At 41.4% G+C, this 21,296-nt stretch overlaps 1 protein-coding gene across 1 annotated transcript in view; it reads right to left on the reverse strand.

The window, feature by feature from the left end:
- The window catches only part of wdr18 (WD repeat domain 18), a 165,524-nt gene that overhangs the window by 142,868 nt on the left and 1,360 nt on the right, over positions 1-21,296 (reverse strand). Inside the window, exons 2-3 of the mRNA XM_020534000.2 lie at positions 16,335-16,445; positions 13,036-13,169 (exon numbers count right to left, since the gene is read on the reverse strand). Of these exons, the coding sequence (XP_020389589.1) occupies positions 13,036-13,169; positions 16,335-16,445 (245 nt within the window). The remainder of the gene's footprint in view (positions 1-13,035; positions 13,170-16,334; positions 16,446-21,296) is intronic.

Here is a 21,296-nt window from a genome sequence, read left to right on the forward strand (position 1 = left end):
CCCCCCCCCCTACCAACCATAGAGCTCCGAAAAAACAAACACAATGACAGGAAGGGCGCAGTTATTCGGCACGGGGGGGGGGGGGGGGGGGGGGGGGGGGGGGGAGGTTAGATTCACTGCTCTTCTTCACCATTGCCTTCCAACGGAGGTAAATATTGTTCTTCATCAGAAAAATTTGATTTTTAATCAAATGAAGTTTTATAAACATGTGGAATAACCGCGCCCTCAACTGTCATTACTCTAATATAAACATGTTAATCGAAGGTGGAGTAAATTAATGAATGCAAAATTAAAGTCTGAAGAAGAGGAGTTAGACTAAGCAGCAACAGCAACCTTGGACCATTATGAATTCAATCAACTGTAACCTGCAGGTTTACAGCAACAAGAATCCAGTACTCTAACATATTATAATCTAAAGGCAGCTTATGCTATTTAAATTCTATACAAATTCTGCTGACATTTGAAACAGAGGAAATATTTAGTGAAAACCCGAACCGTAAATTATGTATTTTCCTTCTTAAATAAAGAAATATGCTATAGGCAGTAATTTTAGACTCAGTTGAATAGATATTCTAAAATGAACGCTTAGTATCAGCCCATTGATATTAGCAACTTGTAGCATAAAGTATCTTTTAATATGCCAAGGCACTATCATGTTGAAAACAGTGTTTAACAGCCGAAAATAAAACGTCCCAGCAGAGACAGTTCATTTTCTGTTCAGCTTACTGAACTTGAGACTACAAGCTTCCCGTCAAAATATTCAATCAGCAGCCAGAATGAAATCCCTCCAAAATAAAAACTCAGTCAAAACGTTCCCAAACCAAAGTCTTAAACTAAGTTATGGTTTGCCCATTCGGAAGTAATATTTCAGATTTATTGCTTTCATTCCCTTTTCTATCTTGTGTAATTGTATGGTGACCTCTCAGGTGCTTCCTATCCATTGTTTTCTCCAGTCTTTCTTTCTATCTCATTTCTCTGACACCAGGAGTCACTTTGCAGCTCTTCTTTGCCTAGTGCTAGCACCTAAAAGTTGTCTTTATAGTTTGGCGACACCATTCAAAGAGCAATTTTTTTAAAAATTCACTTGTGAGATGTGGGCATCACTGACTGGCATTTATTGTCTGAATATTATTGCCTGAATAGCGCATTATACAGTTTGGTCACAACTTTCTCTATGGTAAGTTCTGCTATTCTGCCTCCATAAATCAGTTTTATAGCTTCAATTTAAAAAAAAGTACAAATGAATCACAGAAAGTTAGTATTTAGGTACAATAAGTAATTAAATCTAATGGAATACTATCCTTTATCACAAGATGAAATGAACATAAAAGTAAGGATGCTTTGCTTCAGTTATAAAGGGCATTGGAGAGACTATATCCTGAATACCAAGTGCAGTTTTGGTCTCCTTATTTAAGGAAGGAAGGATGTAAATGTGTTGGAGGCAGTTCAAAGGAGGTTCGTTAGATTGATATCTGAAAGGAACAAACTGACTAATGAGGAAAGGTTGGTCAGACTGGGCTTGATTCCACTGCAGTTTAGAAGAGGAGCAACTTAAGTGAAGTATTTAAGATCTTGAACAGTCTTAGAGTCATGCAGCATCGAAACAGACCCTTCAGTCCACCATGTTAATGCTGGCCAACAAACACCAAGCATACTTATCCCTTTTGTCTCCACTAGGTCCATAGCCTACTATATCCTAGCACTTTAAATGCTCACCCAGATGCTCTTAAATGTTTTGAGAGTACCTGCCTCCAGCATACTCTCAGGTAGTGCATTCCATATTTCTACCAGCCTCTGTGTGAAAAGAGTTTTTCCTCAGATCCCCTCTAAACCAGCTGCTCTTCACTTAAATTAAGCCTTCTGGTCTTAGGCACATCTGCCATAGTAATTTCAAAAATCTCAATTAAATTAGTCAGACAGGATCTCCCTCTAATAAATCCGTGTTGACAATCACTCATCAATCCCTGCCTTTGAGTGTTGATGAATCCTGTCCCTCAAATGTTTCCAATAATTTCCCCACCACTGATGTCAGACTAACTGGTCTGTATTACCTGGTCTATCCCTGCTGTCCTTCTAGACCAAAGGAATCACATTAGCTTTCCTCCAGTCACCTGGCACTTCATCTATGGCCAGTGAAGTATTAAATATCTCTTTCAGGGCCCCTTAATCACATCCTTTGCCTCCCATAGCAGCCTGGGATACATCTCATCAGGCCCTGGGGATTTATGCACCTTTATACCTGTTAGGGCATCTGATACCTCTTCTTCATTAATCTTAAGGTGCTCTAAAACTTCACCACTTCAACTGAAATCTCCAGCTAAGTCTTTCTCCTTTGCGAATACAGGTGAGAAATATTTGTTTAAGACCTCATCCAGAATCTCCATCTTCATGTACAGATTGCCCTTTTATCTTTAATAGGCCCCACTCCTTCCCTGGTAATCCTCTTGCTGTTAATATCCTTACAAAATGCCATGGGGTTCTCCTTAATCCTATCTGCCAAAGATATTTTGTGGCCCCTCTTTTATCTTTTATGTAGCCAACCCCCAACACACACACACACACAATACTCCTGAAGGGCCTCACCTGTTTTACTGCTCTGTACCTAACATATTTTCCTTCTGTTTCTTTATCAGTCAAAATTCCTTGACATCCAGGGTTCTTGCACTTGTTGCCTTTGCCCTTCACTCTTAGAGGAACATGCTAGCCTGAACTCTCACTTGACCACTTTTGAAAGACTCTCACTTTTCAAATGTAAAAGTAGGTGCTCCCAGTCTGTTTGCCATATCTTGTCAAATGATGTCGAAATTGGCCTCCCCCCAGTTTAGATATTTGCACTCTTTTATCCCTTTCCAAAAGGCATTTGAAACCTACAGAGTTATTGTCACTATCCCCAAAAATGTTTGCCCATTGTCCACTTCCACCTTGCCAAGTGGTTGAAATGTCAATGTGTTTTCTCTTCTACGTGAATCCAGAGCCAGGGATTACCACTTAAAAATTAAGGTTACCTTTTAGAACAATGAGGAGTTTGGGACAGCACAGTGGCACAGTGGCTAGCACTGCTGCCTCACAGCACCAGGGACGCAGGTTCAATTCCATCCTTGGGTAACTGTCTGTGCGGAGTTTGCACGTTCTCCTGGTGTCTGCGTGGGTTTCCTCCAGATGCTGCGGTTTCCTCCCACAGTCCAAAGATGTGCATGTTAGGTGGATTGGCCATGCTAAATTGCCCATAGTGTCCAGGGATTTGTAGATTAGGTGGGTTATAGGGGATGGTTCTGGGTAGGATGCACTGAGTGTCAGTGTGGACTTGTTGGGCCACAGGGCCTGTTTCCACACTGTAGGGATTCTATGATGGATTCTATGATGATGTAGTTTCTCTTCTGACAGTGTGTGACTTTGAAACTCCGCCTCAAAAGGTAGGAGAAGCAGGTTCAGTGAATATTCCTAAGGAGATAGTAAATTGATTACCTTGTCTAACAAGAATATAAGGTTAGCAGGAGCAGATGACAAAGTGGAATTCAAAATGCAAACAAAATCAGCCATGATCCTATTGAGTGGAGGATTAGCCTCGAGGGAGCATAGGGTCTACTTCTGCTCCTAATGGCATGTTTGCACACAAAAAGCCTTCCTCAGATATGAGAATAACTAGTATGGCCATTATCTCCAAAGGCCTTTATGATGATGATGGAGAGCTACCATCTTGAATTAAAACAATCTGTGTGAAGAAACTCTCACAATACAGTTAGATAGAGAGTTCCAGACTTTTGACCCAACAACGAAAGAATAGCGATAAACATCCAAGTTTGGATGTGCATGACCTGGAAGGCAACTCGACCTGATGACCTTCACTTTCTTAATCATCAAGGACTTCCTCAACCATTTTAATATCTTTTAGGGTGTAAGTGGATCAACCCTGCTTCCTTCCTACTTTACACTCGCCTTACTAGTAACATTTTGCTGTTGTTTTGCCTGTAAATATATTTTGTCAAACTTGTAATCTCTCAGGTGCACCTTGAGTTCCAATGGGCTTCCTGGTTTTGTATCAACTGCAAATGTAACAAATTTGCATTGAGTTTCCAAATCCAAGTCAGTGATGCAAATATAGTAGTGCCCTAGAGTACTCCACACAGAACTTCTTTCCAACCCAGTACATTAACAAAAGAATAAAGATGCTGTACAGAACAAGCTTTTACATACAGTGTAATGAAGCAACACTACCAAGGGATAGCACAAAAGGTACAATTTTTTTTCCAAGAAGTTTAAGAGGTTTATAAAATCATGAGAGGCATAGATAAGGTGAATAGACAAGGTCCTTTTCTCTAGCGTTGGGGAGTCCAAAATTAAATGGCATAGGTTTAAGGTGAGAGAGAGCAAAGATTTTAAAGCAACCGGAGGGGCAACTTTTTCATGCAGAGGGTGTTGTGTACATGGAACAAGCTGCCAGAGGAAGTGGTCAAGGAGAGTACAATTACAACAAGACATTAGTACAGGTACATGGAATAGGCGAGTTTAGAGGGACATGGGTCAAATGCAGGCAAATGGAACTAGTTCATTTTAGGAAACCTGGCCAGCATGGAGTTGAGCTGAAGGGTCTGTTTCTGTGCTGTAGGACTTTACGACTTTACAGAGGCAAATGGCCTTCCTATCCCTGTTTTCGTAACAGAGTAAAATTAAAATACTCAATAACCCTTAAGATTGTTCCAGTGGTTCATAATCAGGTTTTTAAAATAACCAATACCAAGCACCAAGTTTATAGCTTAAAACAAAAAGAATTAACAATTCATTAATAATACAGTACCCTTAGCACAGCAAGTAAAACCACAAGGTGATCTAATTAATGTCTATGATTTAAACGCATTCTTCTTTGATTCTAGCTCCCACTCTCACAACGTCAGACAGAGTTAAGGGATAAATCAAAAAGGAAAAAAAATAAATGCAATGTAACTGGCCAGTTCACTTAAGCTGTTTCCATGACCAGTAACGTCACAGCACACGGAATTGTATCTTGCTTGGTTCCTGAATGCTCAATGCAATTAGCTTCCAGTAAGTGCTGAGGAGTATTTATTTATTTAATTCTTATAAGTCAGCTGTATTCTCTGAACTTTCAATAAATTGATAGTGGGGGAAAACCAGGGACCAATCAAATCCTTGTCCTGCAGCTTTGGCAGTCACAATCTTTCTGATGTAAATACAGCTCAAAACCAGTTAAAACTTTGGTTTCTTTTTGTTAGACTGGCTGTGCCCCTGGCCTGCTAACATTCAAACATCTGCTATTTGAGCATAACATACTCACGGGAACTGAAACATCAACAACGTTCTTTGAACAAGAATCATCAACCTGCAATTAACTTTCAGGCCTGGCCTTATAAGCAAACATCAATTTGTTTATTGTGTTTTTTTTTAAAACAAGCTGCTGCTCAAAAAAATGTAAGGTCACCACCACTCAGTTTACAGCTCCAAACCAAAACAGATATAAAAAAAAGTCTCAGAATGACAGTTCTCCTTCTATGACAGCAAAGGTGGTACTTAAAATGAGGACTAGGAGCAAACAAGGAAAAATTAACATTTGGTTTGAATCAAACACGGAATTCTGCAGCCATGAAAGAGATGGCAACAGAAATACATGTATATAAAAGGAATAATGAAATGCAAGCAGCTGTGGGAATGGAAAAACATAACCACATATTGAGAATCACCGATTTTAAATTACAACAAAACCCAAACACGTTTGATTCAGAATAGTTTAAAATACTCTCGAACCTGACCACCATAAACTGACTAAGCTCAGCTCATATGTCGCAGCAATCTGAGGTGTCAATATCAGTTTCTCAAACCTGCAAACAATCAGGCACTTACTTGCAAAACCAATTAAAATTAATGAGTTGATAGCAGACTTATATACAGGTGAAATTTACGGAAGAGATGCTCAGAATCATATGTGTGGACATTGTCCCAAACACCACTATCATCATCCCTTGGCATGTACTGTCCCATCTGCAGGACAACTAACCAGAGCTGGCACTATGGTGGTAAGGAGTTGCCCGGGGAGTCCGCAACATAGATACCAGACTACATGAAGTCCTCGTGCTGATTATCACCCTCCACAGCACTGTCCGCTTATGAATCAGTTCTCCACATTATTTAATGCTTGGAGGAAGCACCAAGGTGGCAAGGGCACAGAATATTTACTGCTGGGGGACTTCAAAAATCAATCACCAAGATTGACTCTGCAGCAACACTACTATTGACAGAATTAGCTGAATCCAAAAAGGACATCACTGCTAGATCACGGTTTTGTGAAGGGTAGGTCGTGCCTCACAAACCTTATTGAATTCTTCGAGAAGGTGACCAAACAGGTGGATGAGGGTAAAGCGGTTGATGTGGTGTATTTGGATTTCAGTAAAGCGTTTGATAAGGTTCCCCATGGTAGGCTATAGCAGAAAATACGGAGGCATGGGATTGAGGGTGATTTAGCGGTTTGGATCAGAAATTGGCTAGCTGTAAGAAGACAGAGGGTGGTGGTTGATGGGAAATGTTCATCCTGGAGTTCAGTTACTAGTGGTGTACCTCAAGGATCTGTTTTGGGGCCACTGCTGTTTGTCATTTTTATAAATGACCTGGATGAGGGCGTAGAAGGATGGGTTAGTAAATTTGCGGATGACACCAAAGTCAGTGGAATTGTGGATAGTGCGGAAGGATGTTGCAGGTTACAGAGGGACATAGATAAGCTGCAGAGCTGGGCTGAGAGGTGGCAAATGGAGTTTAATGTGGAAAAGTGTGAGGTGATTCACTTTGGAAGGAGTAACAGGAATACAGAGTACTGGGCTAATGGTAAGATTCTTGGTAGTGTGGATGAGCAGAAAGATCTGGGTGTCCATGTGCATAGATCACTGAAAGTTGCCACCCACGTTGATAGCGTTGTTAAGAAGGCGTACAGTATGTTAGGTTTTATTGGTAGAGGGATTGAGTTTCGGAGCCATGAGGTCATGTTGCAGCTGTACAAAACTCTGGTGCGGCCGCACTTGGAGTATTGCGTACAGTTCTGGTCACCGCATTATAGGAAGGATGTGGAAGCATTGGAAAGGGTGCAGAGGAGATTTACCAGGATGTTGCCTGGTATGGAGGGAAGGTCTTATGAGGAAAGGCTGAGGGTTTTGAGGCTGTTTTCATTAGAGAGAAGAAGGTTAAGAGGTGACTTGATAGAGACATACAAGATCATCAGAGGATTAGATAGGGTGGACAGTGGGAGCCTTTTTCCTCGGATGGTGATGGCTAGCATGAGGGGACATAGCTTTAAGTTGAGGGGTGATAGATATAGGACAGATGTCAGAGGTAGGTTCTTTACTCAGAGTGGTAGGGGCATGGAATGCTCTGCCTGCAAAAATAGTAGACTCGCCCACTTTAAGGGCATTTAAATGGTCATTGGATAAACATATGGATGATAATGGAATAGTTTAGGTTAGATGGGCTTCAGATTGGTTTCACAGGTCGGCGCAATATAGAGGGCCGAAGGGCCTGTACTGCGCTGTAATGTTCTATGTTCTATAGACTGGCGGTGAGGGAACCACAAAAGGGAAAAATGCACTGGATGCTGTGGGCCAGCAGCAGAATTGTATTCAACTACAATGTGTAACCATAATCTCCCTACATTACCATCAAATCAAGGGATCAGCCCTGGTTCAATGGAGACTGTAAGAGGGTATGTCAGGAGCAGCAATACGCATACTCAAAAGAAACAACAACCTGGTGAAGCTATAGCACAGGACTATTTGCATGTCAAGTAGCATAAATAGCATGAATTGCATAGCTAAGCAATTCCACAACCAACGAATCAGAGGTGAGCTCTGCAGTTCTGCCACATCAAGTTGCGAATGACGGTGGACAATTAAGCAATTCAGTGGACGAAGAGGCTCCACAACTTACCCCAGCCTCAGTGATGGGGGAGCCCGGTATATTATTGCACAAGACAAGACTGAAGCATTTGCAAGCATCTTCAGCCAGAAGCATCGAGTTGACAATCCATCTTGGCTTCTTTCCAAGGGCACCAGTACAGTGGCAATACTGGCATCTACTGCAAGAATCAATGCTTGGACCCCATCTACTCATGACATATAAATGACCTGGACAAGGAATCCAAACGCAACATTTCCAAGTTGAGAACACAGAAGTGGGTGAGAGTCGTGAGGAGAATGCATGGAGGTCTATTGATCCTCATAGCAAGAGGACTTGAGTTCAATAGTATGGATGTCTTACAGAGCCTTGGTGAGAGCACGCCTGGAGTACTGCATCCAGTTTTGATCTCCCAAACTAAGTATGGGTATGGTTGCTAGACAGGGAATGCAGCAGAGGTTCACTAGGCTGATACCTGGGAAAGTGGGACAGATTGGAGTGGCACATTGGCTAGCACTACTGCCTCACAGAGCCAGGGACCTGGGTTTGATTCAACCATCGGGCAACTGACTGCGTGGAGTCTATACATTCTCCCCATGTCTGCATGGGTTTCCTCCCACAGGCGAAAGACGTGAACGCTAGGTGGATTAACCATGGTAAATGTGGGGTTATAGGGATAGAGTGGGGGTCTGGGTGGGATGTTCTTCAGAGGGTTGGAGTGGACTCGACAGACCAAATGGCATGCTTCCACACTGTATGGATTTTATGATTCTAAATTGTGGATCAACCTACAGCAGGTGGATTGCAGCGGTTCAAGAGGGCAGCGCACCACCATCTTCACCAGGGCAACTAGGAAGGGGCAATAAATGCTGGCTAGCCTACAAAGCCCACATTCCATGAGTGAATAAAAAGGCAGGATTGTCCTATGAGGGGGGCTGGATCTATATTCACTGGAATTTAGAAAGGCGAGAGGTCATGATTGAATCGCATAAAATTCCGACATGGCTGGACAGAATAGATGCAAGGATGATGTTTTCCTTGATTAGGTGGTCTAGAAGTAGGGGTCTCAGGATACAGAGTAGGCCACTTAGGCCTGAGAACAGGAATTAAAAGGGCAGTGAACTTGTGGAATTCTTTACCGCCAAATGCTGTGGTGGCCAAGTCACTGAATATATTTAAGAAAGATAGGGATACATTTTTAGATTTTAAAGTCAAAGGTGAAAGCAGGAATACGGAACGGAGATAGAGGACCAGCCATAATCATACCGAATGGTTGGTCAGGCTCAAAAGGACCGAAATGGCCTCCTTCTGCTTCTAGTTTCTATGTTTCTTGACAATTTACTCTTCTCACTACCTTTGTGTCTTCAGCAAATTTAGCAATCATACAGTTGATCCATTCATCCAAGTCACTGATATACACTGTAAATAGTTGAGGCCTCAGTACTAATTCTGCAGCACTCCACTAGTTTCAGCTTGCCAACATGAAATTGGCTCATATTTCCCACCTTTCTGGTTTGTGTTAGTTAACCAATCCTTTATCCATGCAGATATGTTACCCTTACACCATGAGCATGGTATAATCTCACAATAAGGGGCCACCTATTTTAAGACCGTGATGAGGAAAAATTTCTTCTCACAGAGAGTAATAAATCTGTGGAATTCTTCACCACAGAAGGTTATAAAGGCTAGGTCATTAAGTATATTCAAGGTTAAGATAGACAGATTTTTAATCAGTAAGGAAACGAAAGGTTATGAGAGAAGGCATGAAATTGGAGTCAGGATTATCAGATTGGCCACAAATGGCGGAGCACACTCAATAGGCTGAGTGGCCTACCTCTGCTCCTACATCTTATGGCCTCGATTTGCTTTTATATGACAACTTATCAAATGCAATCTAAAGTACACCGCATCCACAGGATCCTCTTAATCCCAAGTATCCCAACCACCCATCTCTTCAAACATTTGCCCCACTATTGGCAAGATGCAAAGATCTAGCATTGAGCTGTTTAGTCAGCTCAGGACCAACATCTCAAGTGGGAGAAAGTCACGCCCAGTCTTGAGGGACTGCCTAAGAGGAGTCAGAATTAAAGGCCATCTGCGCTGCATAATCATGAAGAAATCCAACACGGAATTCAAAGAAACTTTTTTTTAAATCCAAAGTGTGGTGAGAATGTGGAACTCACTACCAAAAGGAATGCCTGAAGTGAATGGTATAAATGCACCTGGGGGAGAGGGGATTAAAGATTTATGCTTATATAACAGGACAAGTAATGTTGGGAGGAAATTCAAGTGCAATACATTAACATTGGTATGGACTTCTGGGGCCAAACAGTCTGCTTCCACGCTGTATATACCACACTTAAGTACATTATGCCCAATAACAGATGACAGAAACCCAACACCTTTGTGGAAGTAACTCCAGGTTAACATATAGGAATTGTGCCTTGTAGATTTACAAACTGTTTACTAAACCAACAAGGAGTGGAGTAATGAAGATGAATATTGTACTCAAATAAAATCAAGCACACTTCACCTTTTGTCTGTTCAAGGTACAAAAAATCTGACAAGATCATAACCTGGTAGATATTGTGCATATTTACTGGAGTTGATCAATTCATAAAAAAAAGTAACAAAACAGGATGTGGATATGAATGCAACCAGATCTGATTCTCGACTCACCTAGCAACTGTAAAGAAGCAAATGGTTCAACCAAGGCATTCGCCTACAAATACTGTACATTTGCCACAGCATCCCTGTAGGAAGGAACAAACCAGCATCCCCGCGGGTAATTTTGCTGATCCATGGACAGAACAGTTAGTTGGCTACCAAAAACTGGGCTGCAAAGCAACAATGATATGCTACCCCATACATTTTAATAATACGTGGGCAAGAAAGATCAATGCTATGCATTATTAATTTTAAACAAGTTATTTAGTATGCCTTGTAGAGACAAATTATTGCATCATTCAGTTTTTTATTTTAAGGCTGTCATTGTCTGACCTACTGGAGTCCACCATAGCAACCAAGAGACCAATGAAGAAAAAAGAATTATTCACTCTCTCATGTACTTTTGAGGATACTGTTTGTGACTTTCTCTCGTTAACTTTAATGGAGGCCTAACAAGGAAAGCTGCCCCTTTAGATGGTAAAACATGCCACGGTTTTCATGGGAGCATTATCAAACAGACCTACGTAAGGAAATGGAGAATATATGACAAAAATCTTAGTCAGGCAATTAGCCTGAAGGAATGTCATTAAAGGTGAAATGAGAGAGAATAGAGATGTGGAAAGGTTTAGCTTTGGAACTCAGCAACTGAAGGAATTACTGCTGGAATGTTTATAATTGGACACGTGCAACAGGCCAGAATTGGAGCCCGCAGAGATGCCCTGAAGGGTTTCTTAGAGTTAACCTCGTATTCATAGAATGCCATCAAGTCCACTCTCTGAAGAGCATTCCACTCAGACCCACCCCATTCCTGTAACAATGCATTTCTCATGGCTAACCCACCCAAACTACACAGCCCTAGACACTATGGGCAATTTAGCATGGCCAATCCACCTACCCTGCACATCACTGGACTGTGGGAGGAAACTGCAGCACCCAGAGGAAACCCATGCAGACACGGAGAACGTGCAAACTCCACACAGACGGTCACCTGAGGATGGAACTGAACCTGGGTGCTCAGCACTGTGAGGCAGCAGTGTTAATCACGGAGCCACCATGCCGCCCGGTTTTTGGGCCGGAAAAAATTACAGAGATAGGGAAAGGTAAGGTCATTGAAGTATTTCAAAACAAGGATCAGAAATTTTAAAGGCTAAAGAATCAATTCAAGTCAGCAAACACAATGGTCAATGCACCAGATTTGGTGCAAGTTCAGTCATAAGCCAAGAGCTCTGAATGACCTCAGTCATGAATTACCTCTCAAGAGGAGAGGCTGGCCAGGAATGCACTGGAATAGTCAAGTCTAGGGGTAACAAAGGTATAGAGTCAGAATTTCAACTCAGATATGAAAATAAAACACAAACTTTGTTTTTAAATATGTCTACCAACTTGAAATTGAGTGCTTTAACATGTATCGTTTAGTCTCTCAACAGGCCCATTATATTCTCGCTTCCAAAATGATTAATTACATTTGTACAGCTGAATCATGGGAGTAGCACCTACTGCATTCGCAATCAAATTGCAGGTGTACCTTATTAAAGTCAAGCATCCTTAAAATCAAACAAAAACAGAAGATGCTGGAAAAGCTCAGCACGTGAAGAAAAATCAGAGTTTCGGACCCAGTGAACCTTCCTCAGAACCGATGATAGCTAGGAAAATGCCAGTTTATACGCAGAAGATAGGGTGGGGGGAGGCAATAAGAAGTAAACAATAGGTGGGGATAGAGCCCGAAGACAGAAGAACAATTGGACAGACAAATGAGTGGATAACAATCTGGCTAGGAGAGTGAATAGCTGTTAGTGGCTAACAATAGGTAGTGTGAAATGGCAGACTACGTGATAACAAGGCCTGGTGTGTGGCATTGGGGACTAGGACATGGGGATAGTTCAGGCCCTAAAATTATTGAACTTGATATTGAATCTGGAGGGCTTCAGGTTCCCAAGCGGAAAATAAGATCTTGTTCTTACAGCTTGCGCTGAGCTTCACTGGAACATGGCAGCAAGCCCGAGACAGAAATGTTAGTCAGCAAACAGGGTGGTGTTTTAAAGTGGCAGGCAACTGGAAGCTCAGGGTCCTTTTTTGCAGGCAGAACGCAGGTATTCTGCAAAGCGGTCACGCAGTCTATGCTTCGTTCCCCCAATTTCGAGGAGACCACATTGCTGAGGAAGGTGCCATGGCGGGGTGGGGGCTGTTGGCAGTTAAGGAAGAGTGGACCAGGGTGTCCCAGAGAGAACGGTCCCTGCAGAAGGTGGACAAAGGAGGGGAGGGGAATGCATGTCTGGTGGTGGCAAAATGGCAGCTGATGATTTTTCAGATATGGATGCTGGAGGGATGGTAGGCAAGGACAAGGAAAACCCTATTGCTGTTGCAGGACGGAAGAGAGGGGGTGAAGGCAGAAGTGGGGGAGATGGGTCGGACCTGGTTGATAGCCCTGTTGACAACTGTACTGGGGAATTCCTTAAAATCATTCCGTATTTAATCTATTACCTGCACAGACTCCACACCAGCACAAGATTGTCCTTCCCTCCTGAGATTAAGTGACTGCTATCATCAGTGAAGCGAATACATGTCAGGTCCTGATAATGTCTGTTCAGTGTCAACAGGAGATTTCCTGTAGAAACCTGATACAACAATAGCAAAAGATTAGCATCATGAGCTCTTAAGTACTTTGCAGAACTGTTCATAGCATAATTTGATCAAAATGATCTGTGGATACAAGATTGAACTCCTGGTCTCCAAACATCTCTTTGGAAGGAGTCTACAAAATTTAGTCCAGTTTATAATCTCCACATATTTCCTGCATAGGAACGTACCACCAACATGTTCTATCTCCTCCCAAATGATTCAGCTGCAATCCAATTTACATTGCCCATAACCTATTAAACCCTAAATGTTCCATGTCACGCTGTGTGCTGCATCACAATGTAGCAAGCCAATGATTCTAAAGGTTATTCATTTAAATCAATTTGAACTGAGAAAGCCTCCAGCAAAAATAATTTGTCAAAATATTAACCTGTGTGGAGCTCTTTACCAATTAATTCTTTGCAAATTAGAAACAAACCAAGCTATTCAATAACAAAATGCAAATTTACATGTGGTGCCATTTGCTCATCCTAAATTCTACAGTATCTTAGCAACGAGCTGCTCATGTCATCCTCTCTCAAGAAAGGCCAAAAGATTGTATCAGACCACTGATCAGCTGTGACTGACAGCTCACCACAATTTCACCTTACTTTCAGTTTGTCAGCAAAGTGAAAGCGCTACTACTGTACAGGATTATACTTTCAAACTTTATTCAGACTTAAAGAAAATCTCTTCCCCCGTCTCTGACTTGCGCTGAGTGTGTGGAGTAGAAAAACTTGACATGACTATGAACTCTAAAAGAAACGATCAAGAACTATACAAGAATAGATGGAGGAATCCAGATGGATTAGGGAGGCTGGAGACAAACGGAAAATATTCGCAAGCAGAAGTGAGTGAGAAGAAATTCCTTGCTTAAAAAAAAATGGTTGTGGAACTGAGGATAATGTCAGCTCCGAAACACAGCTGATTGTGAAGGAAAGGAAGAGAGAGATAAGAGACTAAGCATGCTGAGCGTGGCATACAGCAAAAACAGTGGAATTCATGAAGTGCCAAAAACAACTATTTAGCAGGCAGTTGAATTTTATGGTGGATATTGTGGGTGGATTCAAAATAGAACTAATCAAAAGATCCATGTGAAATGAATTGGAGTTAGAGATTACCAGTGAACAAAAATACATGCCAGGAACCTGGAAGGGGTTTTGGGAAAGATGTGATCTAAAAAAAAAGGACTTGATAGCAGTGAAGACGAGAGGGTTAAAGAGACAATGAATATCATAGAGTCAGAGATGTACAGCACAGAAACAGACCCTTCAGTCCAATCGTCTATGCCAACAGAAACCTTTCCTATTCATATAACCATCCAGGTGCCTTTTAAATGTAACTGTACCAGGCTCCATCACTTCCTCTGGCAGCTCATTCCATACACGCACCACCCTCTAGCTGAAAAAGTTGCCACTTTAGATTCCTTTCAAATCTCTCCCCTCTCACCTTAAATTTATGCCCTCTAGTTTTGGACTCCCCCACCCCGGGAAAAGACCTTGTCTATTCACCCTATCCATGCCCCTGATTTTATAAACCTCTATAAAAGTCACCCCTCAGCCTCCAATGCTCCAGGGAAAAATAGCCCTAGCATATTTAGCCTCTCCCTAAAGATCAAACCCTTCAATACTGACAACATCCTTGTAAATTTTTACTGAACCCTTTCAAGTTTCACAACATCCTTCCTATAGCAGGGAGACCAGAAACGCATGCAGTTTTTCAAAAGTGGCCTAACTAATGTCCAGTACAGCTGCAACATGGCCTCCCAACTCTTTTACTCAATGCACTGACCAAAAAAGGCAAGCATACCAAACACCACCTTCACTACTCTATCTACCTGCGACTCCACTTTCAAGAAACTATGAATCTGCACTGCAAGGTCTCTTTGTTCAGCAGCACTCCCCAGGACCTTAGCATTAAGTGCATAAGTCCTGCTCTGATTTGCTTTTCCAAAATGCAGCACCTCACATTTATCTAAATTAAACTCCACCTGCCACTGCTTGGCCTTTTCACCCATCGGATCAAGATCCCTTGTACTCTGAGGTACCCTTCTTCGCTGTCCATTACACCTCCAATTTTGGTGTCATCCGCAAACGTACTAACCATACCTCCTATGTTCACATCCAAATCCTTTACGTAAATGTCAAAAAGCAGCAATCCCAGCACCGATCCTTGTGGCACACTGCTGGTCACAGGCTTCCAGTCTGAAAAGCACCTCTTCTACCTTCAAGCCAATTCTGAATCCAAATGGCTAGTTCTCCCTGTATTTCATGCGATCTAACCTTGCTAACCAGACTATTATGAGGAACCTTGTCGAACGCCTTACAGAAGTCCACATAGATCATGTTCACCGCTCTGCCCTCAAATACCCTCTTCGCTGCTTCTTCAAAAAACTCAGTTAAGTTACATCACATTGAAAGAGGAAAAGAAAATTAACTAAAGTACGTGATCCAGAAAAGAAAATGACTACATTAAACAATACAAAAAGGCAAAATCTTGCCGATGCCAGAAATCTGCTCTCCAGATATGATGCCTGACTCATTAAACGCATTCAACATTTTCCATTGCTGCTTTAGATTTCCAACATCTGCACTTTTTCTTTTATATGCACTACACTAATTAATAGCCTTCAACTGCATCACATTTAATTCTCACAGCCATAAAACAATGAAGGTAATCCAAAATTAAACTTGAGAGAATGTGATCGCAAAATTGTGTGTAGAGTGCCACATTGTGGTTGTTTTGAAGAACTGCTGCTGCCAGAGCCTGACAACTTTACTCAATTTACCTCCAATAAACAATAAACCTGTGCAAATGATATTGCAAAGTGACCAGTGAAACACTACAAAATCAAAACCAACGGATGAAATATTTAGCTTGAAATTATTCCATGACAATTTAATATGTTTTCCATTCATTTTAACATGGAATTGACACCATAATTTTCCTAAGGCTGAACAATTACAAAAACAAAGTTCAAGTCAGTCCTCAAAATTTTAAGAGAATTGGGCATTAAAAAAACTCTCGAAAATAATCCTGCAGGGCACTTTGCACTCTCTTCCTAAACTACAACTCTATATAATCAATGTGAAATCAGCAATTATTAGATTGAAAGTTTACATTTCGGTCCTTAATTGTAAAAGCACATTTTTTTTTACATTTACCTCCCACAGGTAGATGCTCTCTCCAATCCCAGCTGTAACATGAAGTCCATTAGGTGATGCAGCAAGGCAAGTCACAACCCCAGGACAGATGATCTTCTGTTGTAGCTGATCCTAAATGGAGAAGTTAAAGTTGTTCAGCTACAACATCATTTTCAATCATACTTTATTGAAAAAGGATTCAACTGTTGTGCATTGACAGCTGCTGTCAACTTTTATCAATGCAATTAGAAATGAGTTATGATACATGAGCAGCTTTTATACAAAGTGTTGAAATTATAATCAACTGGCTTAAGCACAGCCTAACCAAACTTATATGAAATCTCTGCAGCGCTCAGCTAGAAGGGGCACACCAAGTAGATTGAAATTAAAAAGTCAATTAGGAAAGTAAACATAGGCCATGAAAAATTCTTAAGTAAAAGAAAGGAAGATCGAAAAATAGTTTATAAATACATTAAGAGCAAGAAGACAACTAAGAAAAAACATCAACTGGAGACCTAAAAAGTAACTTGTGCATGGAACCAGCTGGTTTTTCATAAGGTGTTTGTTTTCATTTTAAAAAAGCAGGGGGGGGGGGGGCGGAATAGCACACTGAGTTAAGGAGAACAAGCGATAGTTAGAAAGCTCGCATGTTATTTACAAAACATCCCCTCTCATCGGTTACATGAATGCAAGACCTCATGACAAGATCCTCATTCCAGCCATTAACATTTGTTTGACTACAGCATTGCCCAAATGAGGAAATTCGCATCACCCATGTTACAACAATAGCTGACAACAGCTAGACCAACCATAGAAGGGATTAGGCAATCTCCATAAACTAGGCCCAATACCGGCAGCAGTAGCAAAGCACTGCTGCAGGAAATTTAATGTCGATGGTCTGAATAACTCTGGAAATAAAGCCCCACATAATCTGTTGCCAGTTTGACTGTGAGGCACTATCAGTGAGAGGAGCCAGATGTCCATTGCATCTGGTCAATATTGAAAATCATCACAAAGTGTACATGATATGAGGCTTCACGTTTCTCTACCAGGAAACATCATGACTGATTTAACAAGAACCATTAGATACAGAAGCTACTTAACAGAAGCACAAGATGTTCCTGAATTGAAAACACCAGCAATATTCAAGGGAGATAAAATAAGTCTGTAAACAAATGAAGGCCAAGGTCCAACAAAACCCATGACCTAGCAATCAGACAGTGGAAACACAGGAAATATAGGAATACATTGATAGCCATGACACGTGTGGATTCTTCAGCTGAGTCAAGAGCATCTTCCACTCAAGGATCCATCCCACAATGAGGTAGAAGCAGAGTAGCACTCATCATGGACAACAGCAGTAAGCGCTCATTGGAAGGGGCATTTTGAGAATCTCCTCAGCCAAGACTCAGTCTTTGACATGACTATCCTCAATCACAGCGTGCTCCCCATCATCATTTTATTATAACCTCAACATGAGATGAAAAAGACCATCCAATACTTGAGAATCAATTAGGCCCTCGATACAGATAGGATCGCTGAAGAACTAAAATACAGTGGAGCAGCAATCTTAAATTGTACACACGACCTCACCTTGAAGGAAAAATGCCTTAACTGTGACCAGTTTTAGGAAAGGAAATAAAACAATTGCAGTGATTACAGAGGTCTCCCTGCTGTCCATCGGAGGGAAATGTCATTACAGAAATACTCCACAATCACCTCTTCCCAGCGTCAGCAAAGTCCCTACCAGAGCCATAATGCACATTCTATCCATGAAGTGGCAGTGGACTGGATCTTCAGAGGAGAAAAGCCCAAGGAAAGTGGAGAGGACAGCAGCAACCTTTATGTGTGGCTTTTCTTTATCTCAGAAAAGCCTCTGAATCTGTTAACTAAGCGTGAAGCACTCTCCAGAAATTTGGCTGCTGGAGAAATTTATTGCCATTCTCCACCTGCTACATAATGGCATGAAAGCTGCGACCTTTACAAATAGGTCCACCACAAACACAATGAAACCCGGGGTCAAGCAAGGCTGTGTCATCACACCAATGCTCTTCTCCACCTTCCTTGCAAACAACTCATCCTAAATCCATGAAGCTTCCTGCTGACATGAAGCTAATCCACTGGTAAACATCCCTCTAGTACAGAGCCAAGGCAACCTCCACCATTGTCAACAAGCTGCAGTACATAGACAACGCTTCCGTTGCACACACTCACAGGCCAAGCTCCAAACTATCATCAATACATTCACAGAGGTATGCGAGAATGAGCTTTAGAAGTCAAAGATCCTCTACCAGTTTGCATCCATCGCACAATATTGTCCAACAGGTGGTCCAGTAACACTCTTCTCTCGAAGGCCAATTCCTTCTGGGCCTAGGTATTGGTTAGTGTCAAAGGGCTACACTGAGTGGACCACATTGTTCGCATATCTGATGCGTTCGCTACTCAAGAGGTTCGTAACAGCATGCAATTACCAGCAGGGCAGAGAAAATGCCTCAAGAACACCCTCAAAGCCTCCCTGAAAAAAATGTAAATATCTCCATCCATTCATGGACATCTCCAGCCCAAGACCGTCTAATTTGAAGGATCATCTGGAAAGCAGATAGACAATCATTGAGCATCTCCAACAAGTCTCAGTGGAGCCCATCACAAACAGAATGAGCATGCAACAACCTGAGCATCCCAGCCAGCCACATTAGCAAATACCTCCGCTCCGCCCATGGTAAGGTTTGCAGATTGAGTATTGAACTATTTAGCCACCTCAGGACTCAATATCTGAGCAGAAGAATGTTATTCTTGAACCCATAGAACTGCACAAGATGTAGCAGCACTAGGGAAATGTAGGGAAAATGCCAGAAACTATAAACTATGGATACATCAACGGGGAACATTATAAAAATAATGTTTGGCCACAGTCAACATTAAAGGATAGTAGCATTTGGCAAATCTTAGTGGATTTTTTTTTGAGGTTGTTGAATAAACTAATACAATAGTTAAAGACATACTTGGATTTTCAAAACGAAAACGTGCCACACACCAGAGGTGATAGCAGACTTATAACCTCTGGGATTGATGGCGGGGAAAATAACGTAAGAGTATAAATCAAGGATTGAATAACAGACAAAAACAGTATGTATATGTCATTCTCAGATTGGCAAACTAAGTGAGGTACAAGGATCTGTGCTTGGGTCTCCGCTAGTTACTATCTACTAAAGACTTAAATGACGGAGTCACGTGAATGTATCCAATTTTGATGATGACAAAATTAGATGGGAAAGTAAGCTACAAAGAGGTTGCAAAAGGATCTAAATTGGTTAAATGAATTGGCAAGAATATGGCAGATTGTATATAAACGAAAAAAGTGAAGTTACGTTTTATGGCTTGGAAAACATTTTGACCGTGTAAGACTCAGGAATGTTGGTATTCTGAGGAATCTAGGCGTTCTTGTACACAAATCACAAAGTTAAATTTCAGATAAAGCACACAATTAAGAAAGCAACATGTACATTACCGTTTATTACAAAAATGACTGAAACATAAAAGTTAACTAGTTTTACATAATGGTCTAGCAACTTAGTGAGATCATATCTTAGCAAGCAATTTTGGTCTTCTTACCCAAGGAAGGGCATATGCACTTTAAAGGGACTGCAAAAAAGATTTAACAAACTAATCTCTGTTAAAACAGGATTGCCTTACGAAGAGATATTGTGTAGACAAAGCCACCAATCTTTGGAATTTGGAAGGATGAAGGTTGTATTATTGAAATTTTAGATTCTGAGAGCATCTGGCAGGTTTGATGCTGAGAAGCTGAAATCACTGGCTGGACAGTCTAGGACATGGGGGTGTCAAAGTGACAGAATACAGGGATAAACCACTTTGGACAGTGACAAAAATATATCTTCACTCAAGGACTTTGTAATTGTCTGTCCCAGAAAGCCATGGATGCTCAGTCATTGGGTATACACAAGACAGATCAACACGTTTTAGGACACCAAGGGATTTTGTGATAATGTGGTAAGATGTAAATGAGATAAAAAGATCATTCGTGACATACTGCATGGCAAAACAGTGTAAGAGACCACATATTTTTCATTTTTTGTGATTATTACTTGAAATGGAAGTTGAATTACTATAATTGCAATACCAGGAAACAAAAAAAAACACTAAGATTTGCCAAATGCTACTATCCTTTAATGTTGTCTCTGGCCAAACATTATTTTAATGGTGGTGTGGAGGTGCCAGTGTTTTTGGACTTGGGTGGAAAATGTCAGAAGTCACACAACACCAGGTTATAGTCCAACAGGTTTATTTGAAATCACGAGCTTTTGGAGTGCTGCTTCTTCGTCAAGTCCTGATGAAAGAACAGCACTCTGAAAGTTCGAGGAAAGCTCTCCAACTTGAAAATCGAGCATTGTATACAGTTGAGCTGTGCAATACAATTATGCTTTTTGGAAGCAGTTTAAGAGGGAGAATGAGACCAAGTGGCACAAGGATTTTTCAAATTAAAAATTTTTTGCCTGACAACAACCTTCTGATTGGGTTGAGCTCCAGTGCGTTAAAAAGCTATAAGTGCCAAGAGCATCAGTGGAAAAAAACATCCACAGCCTGCAGACGGAAAGCATCCAGAGATTTTGGTGATCTCATTTCTATATAGAATCCCTACAGTCAGGAGGAGGCCATTTGGCCCATCAAGTCTGCACTGAGCCTCTGAAAAGCAACCCACCCAGACCCAGAAGAAATTCCTCATGTGTCTTAAACGTATGACTTCTTGTTCTGAGATTATACCATCTAATCCAAAACACTCCCAGAAGGGGAAACAACCTTTGCGCATTCAACCTGTGAAGTCCTCTAAGAATCTTCTTTGTTTCAACAAGGTCACCTTTCATTCTTCCCAATGAGTACAGGTCCACTATACTTAATCTCTCCTCATAAAACAGTCCCTCCATATCTGGTATAGGAGATAGTAGGAACTGCAGATGCTGGAAA

The sequence above is a fragment of the Rhincodon typus genome, chromosome 29 (assembly GCF_021869965.1).
Source record: "Rhincodon typus isolate 14 chromosome 29, sRhiTyp1.1, whole genome shotgun sequence".
In the NCBI taxonomy this organism is placed as follows: domain Eukaryota; kingdom Metazoa; phylum Chordata; class Chondrichthyes; order Orectolobiformes; family Rhincodontidae; genus Rhincodon; species Rhincodon typus.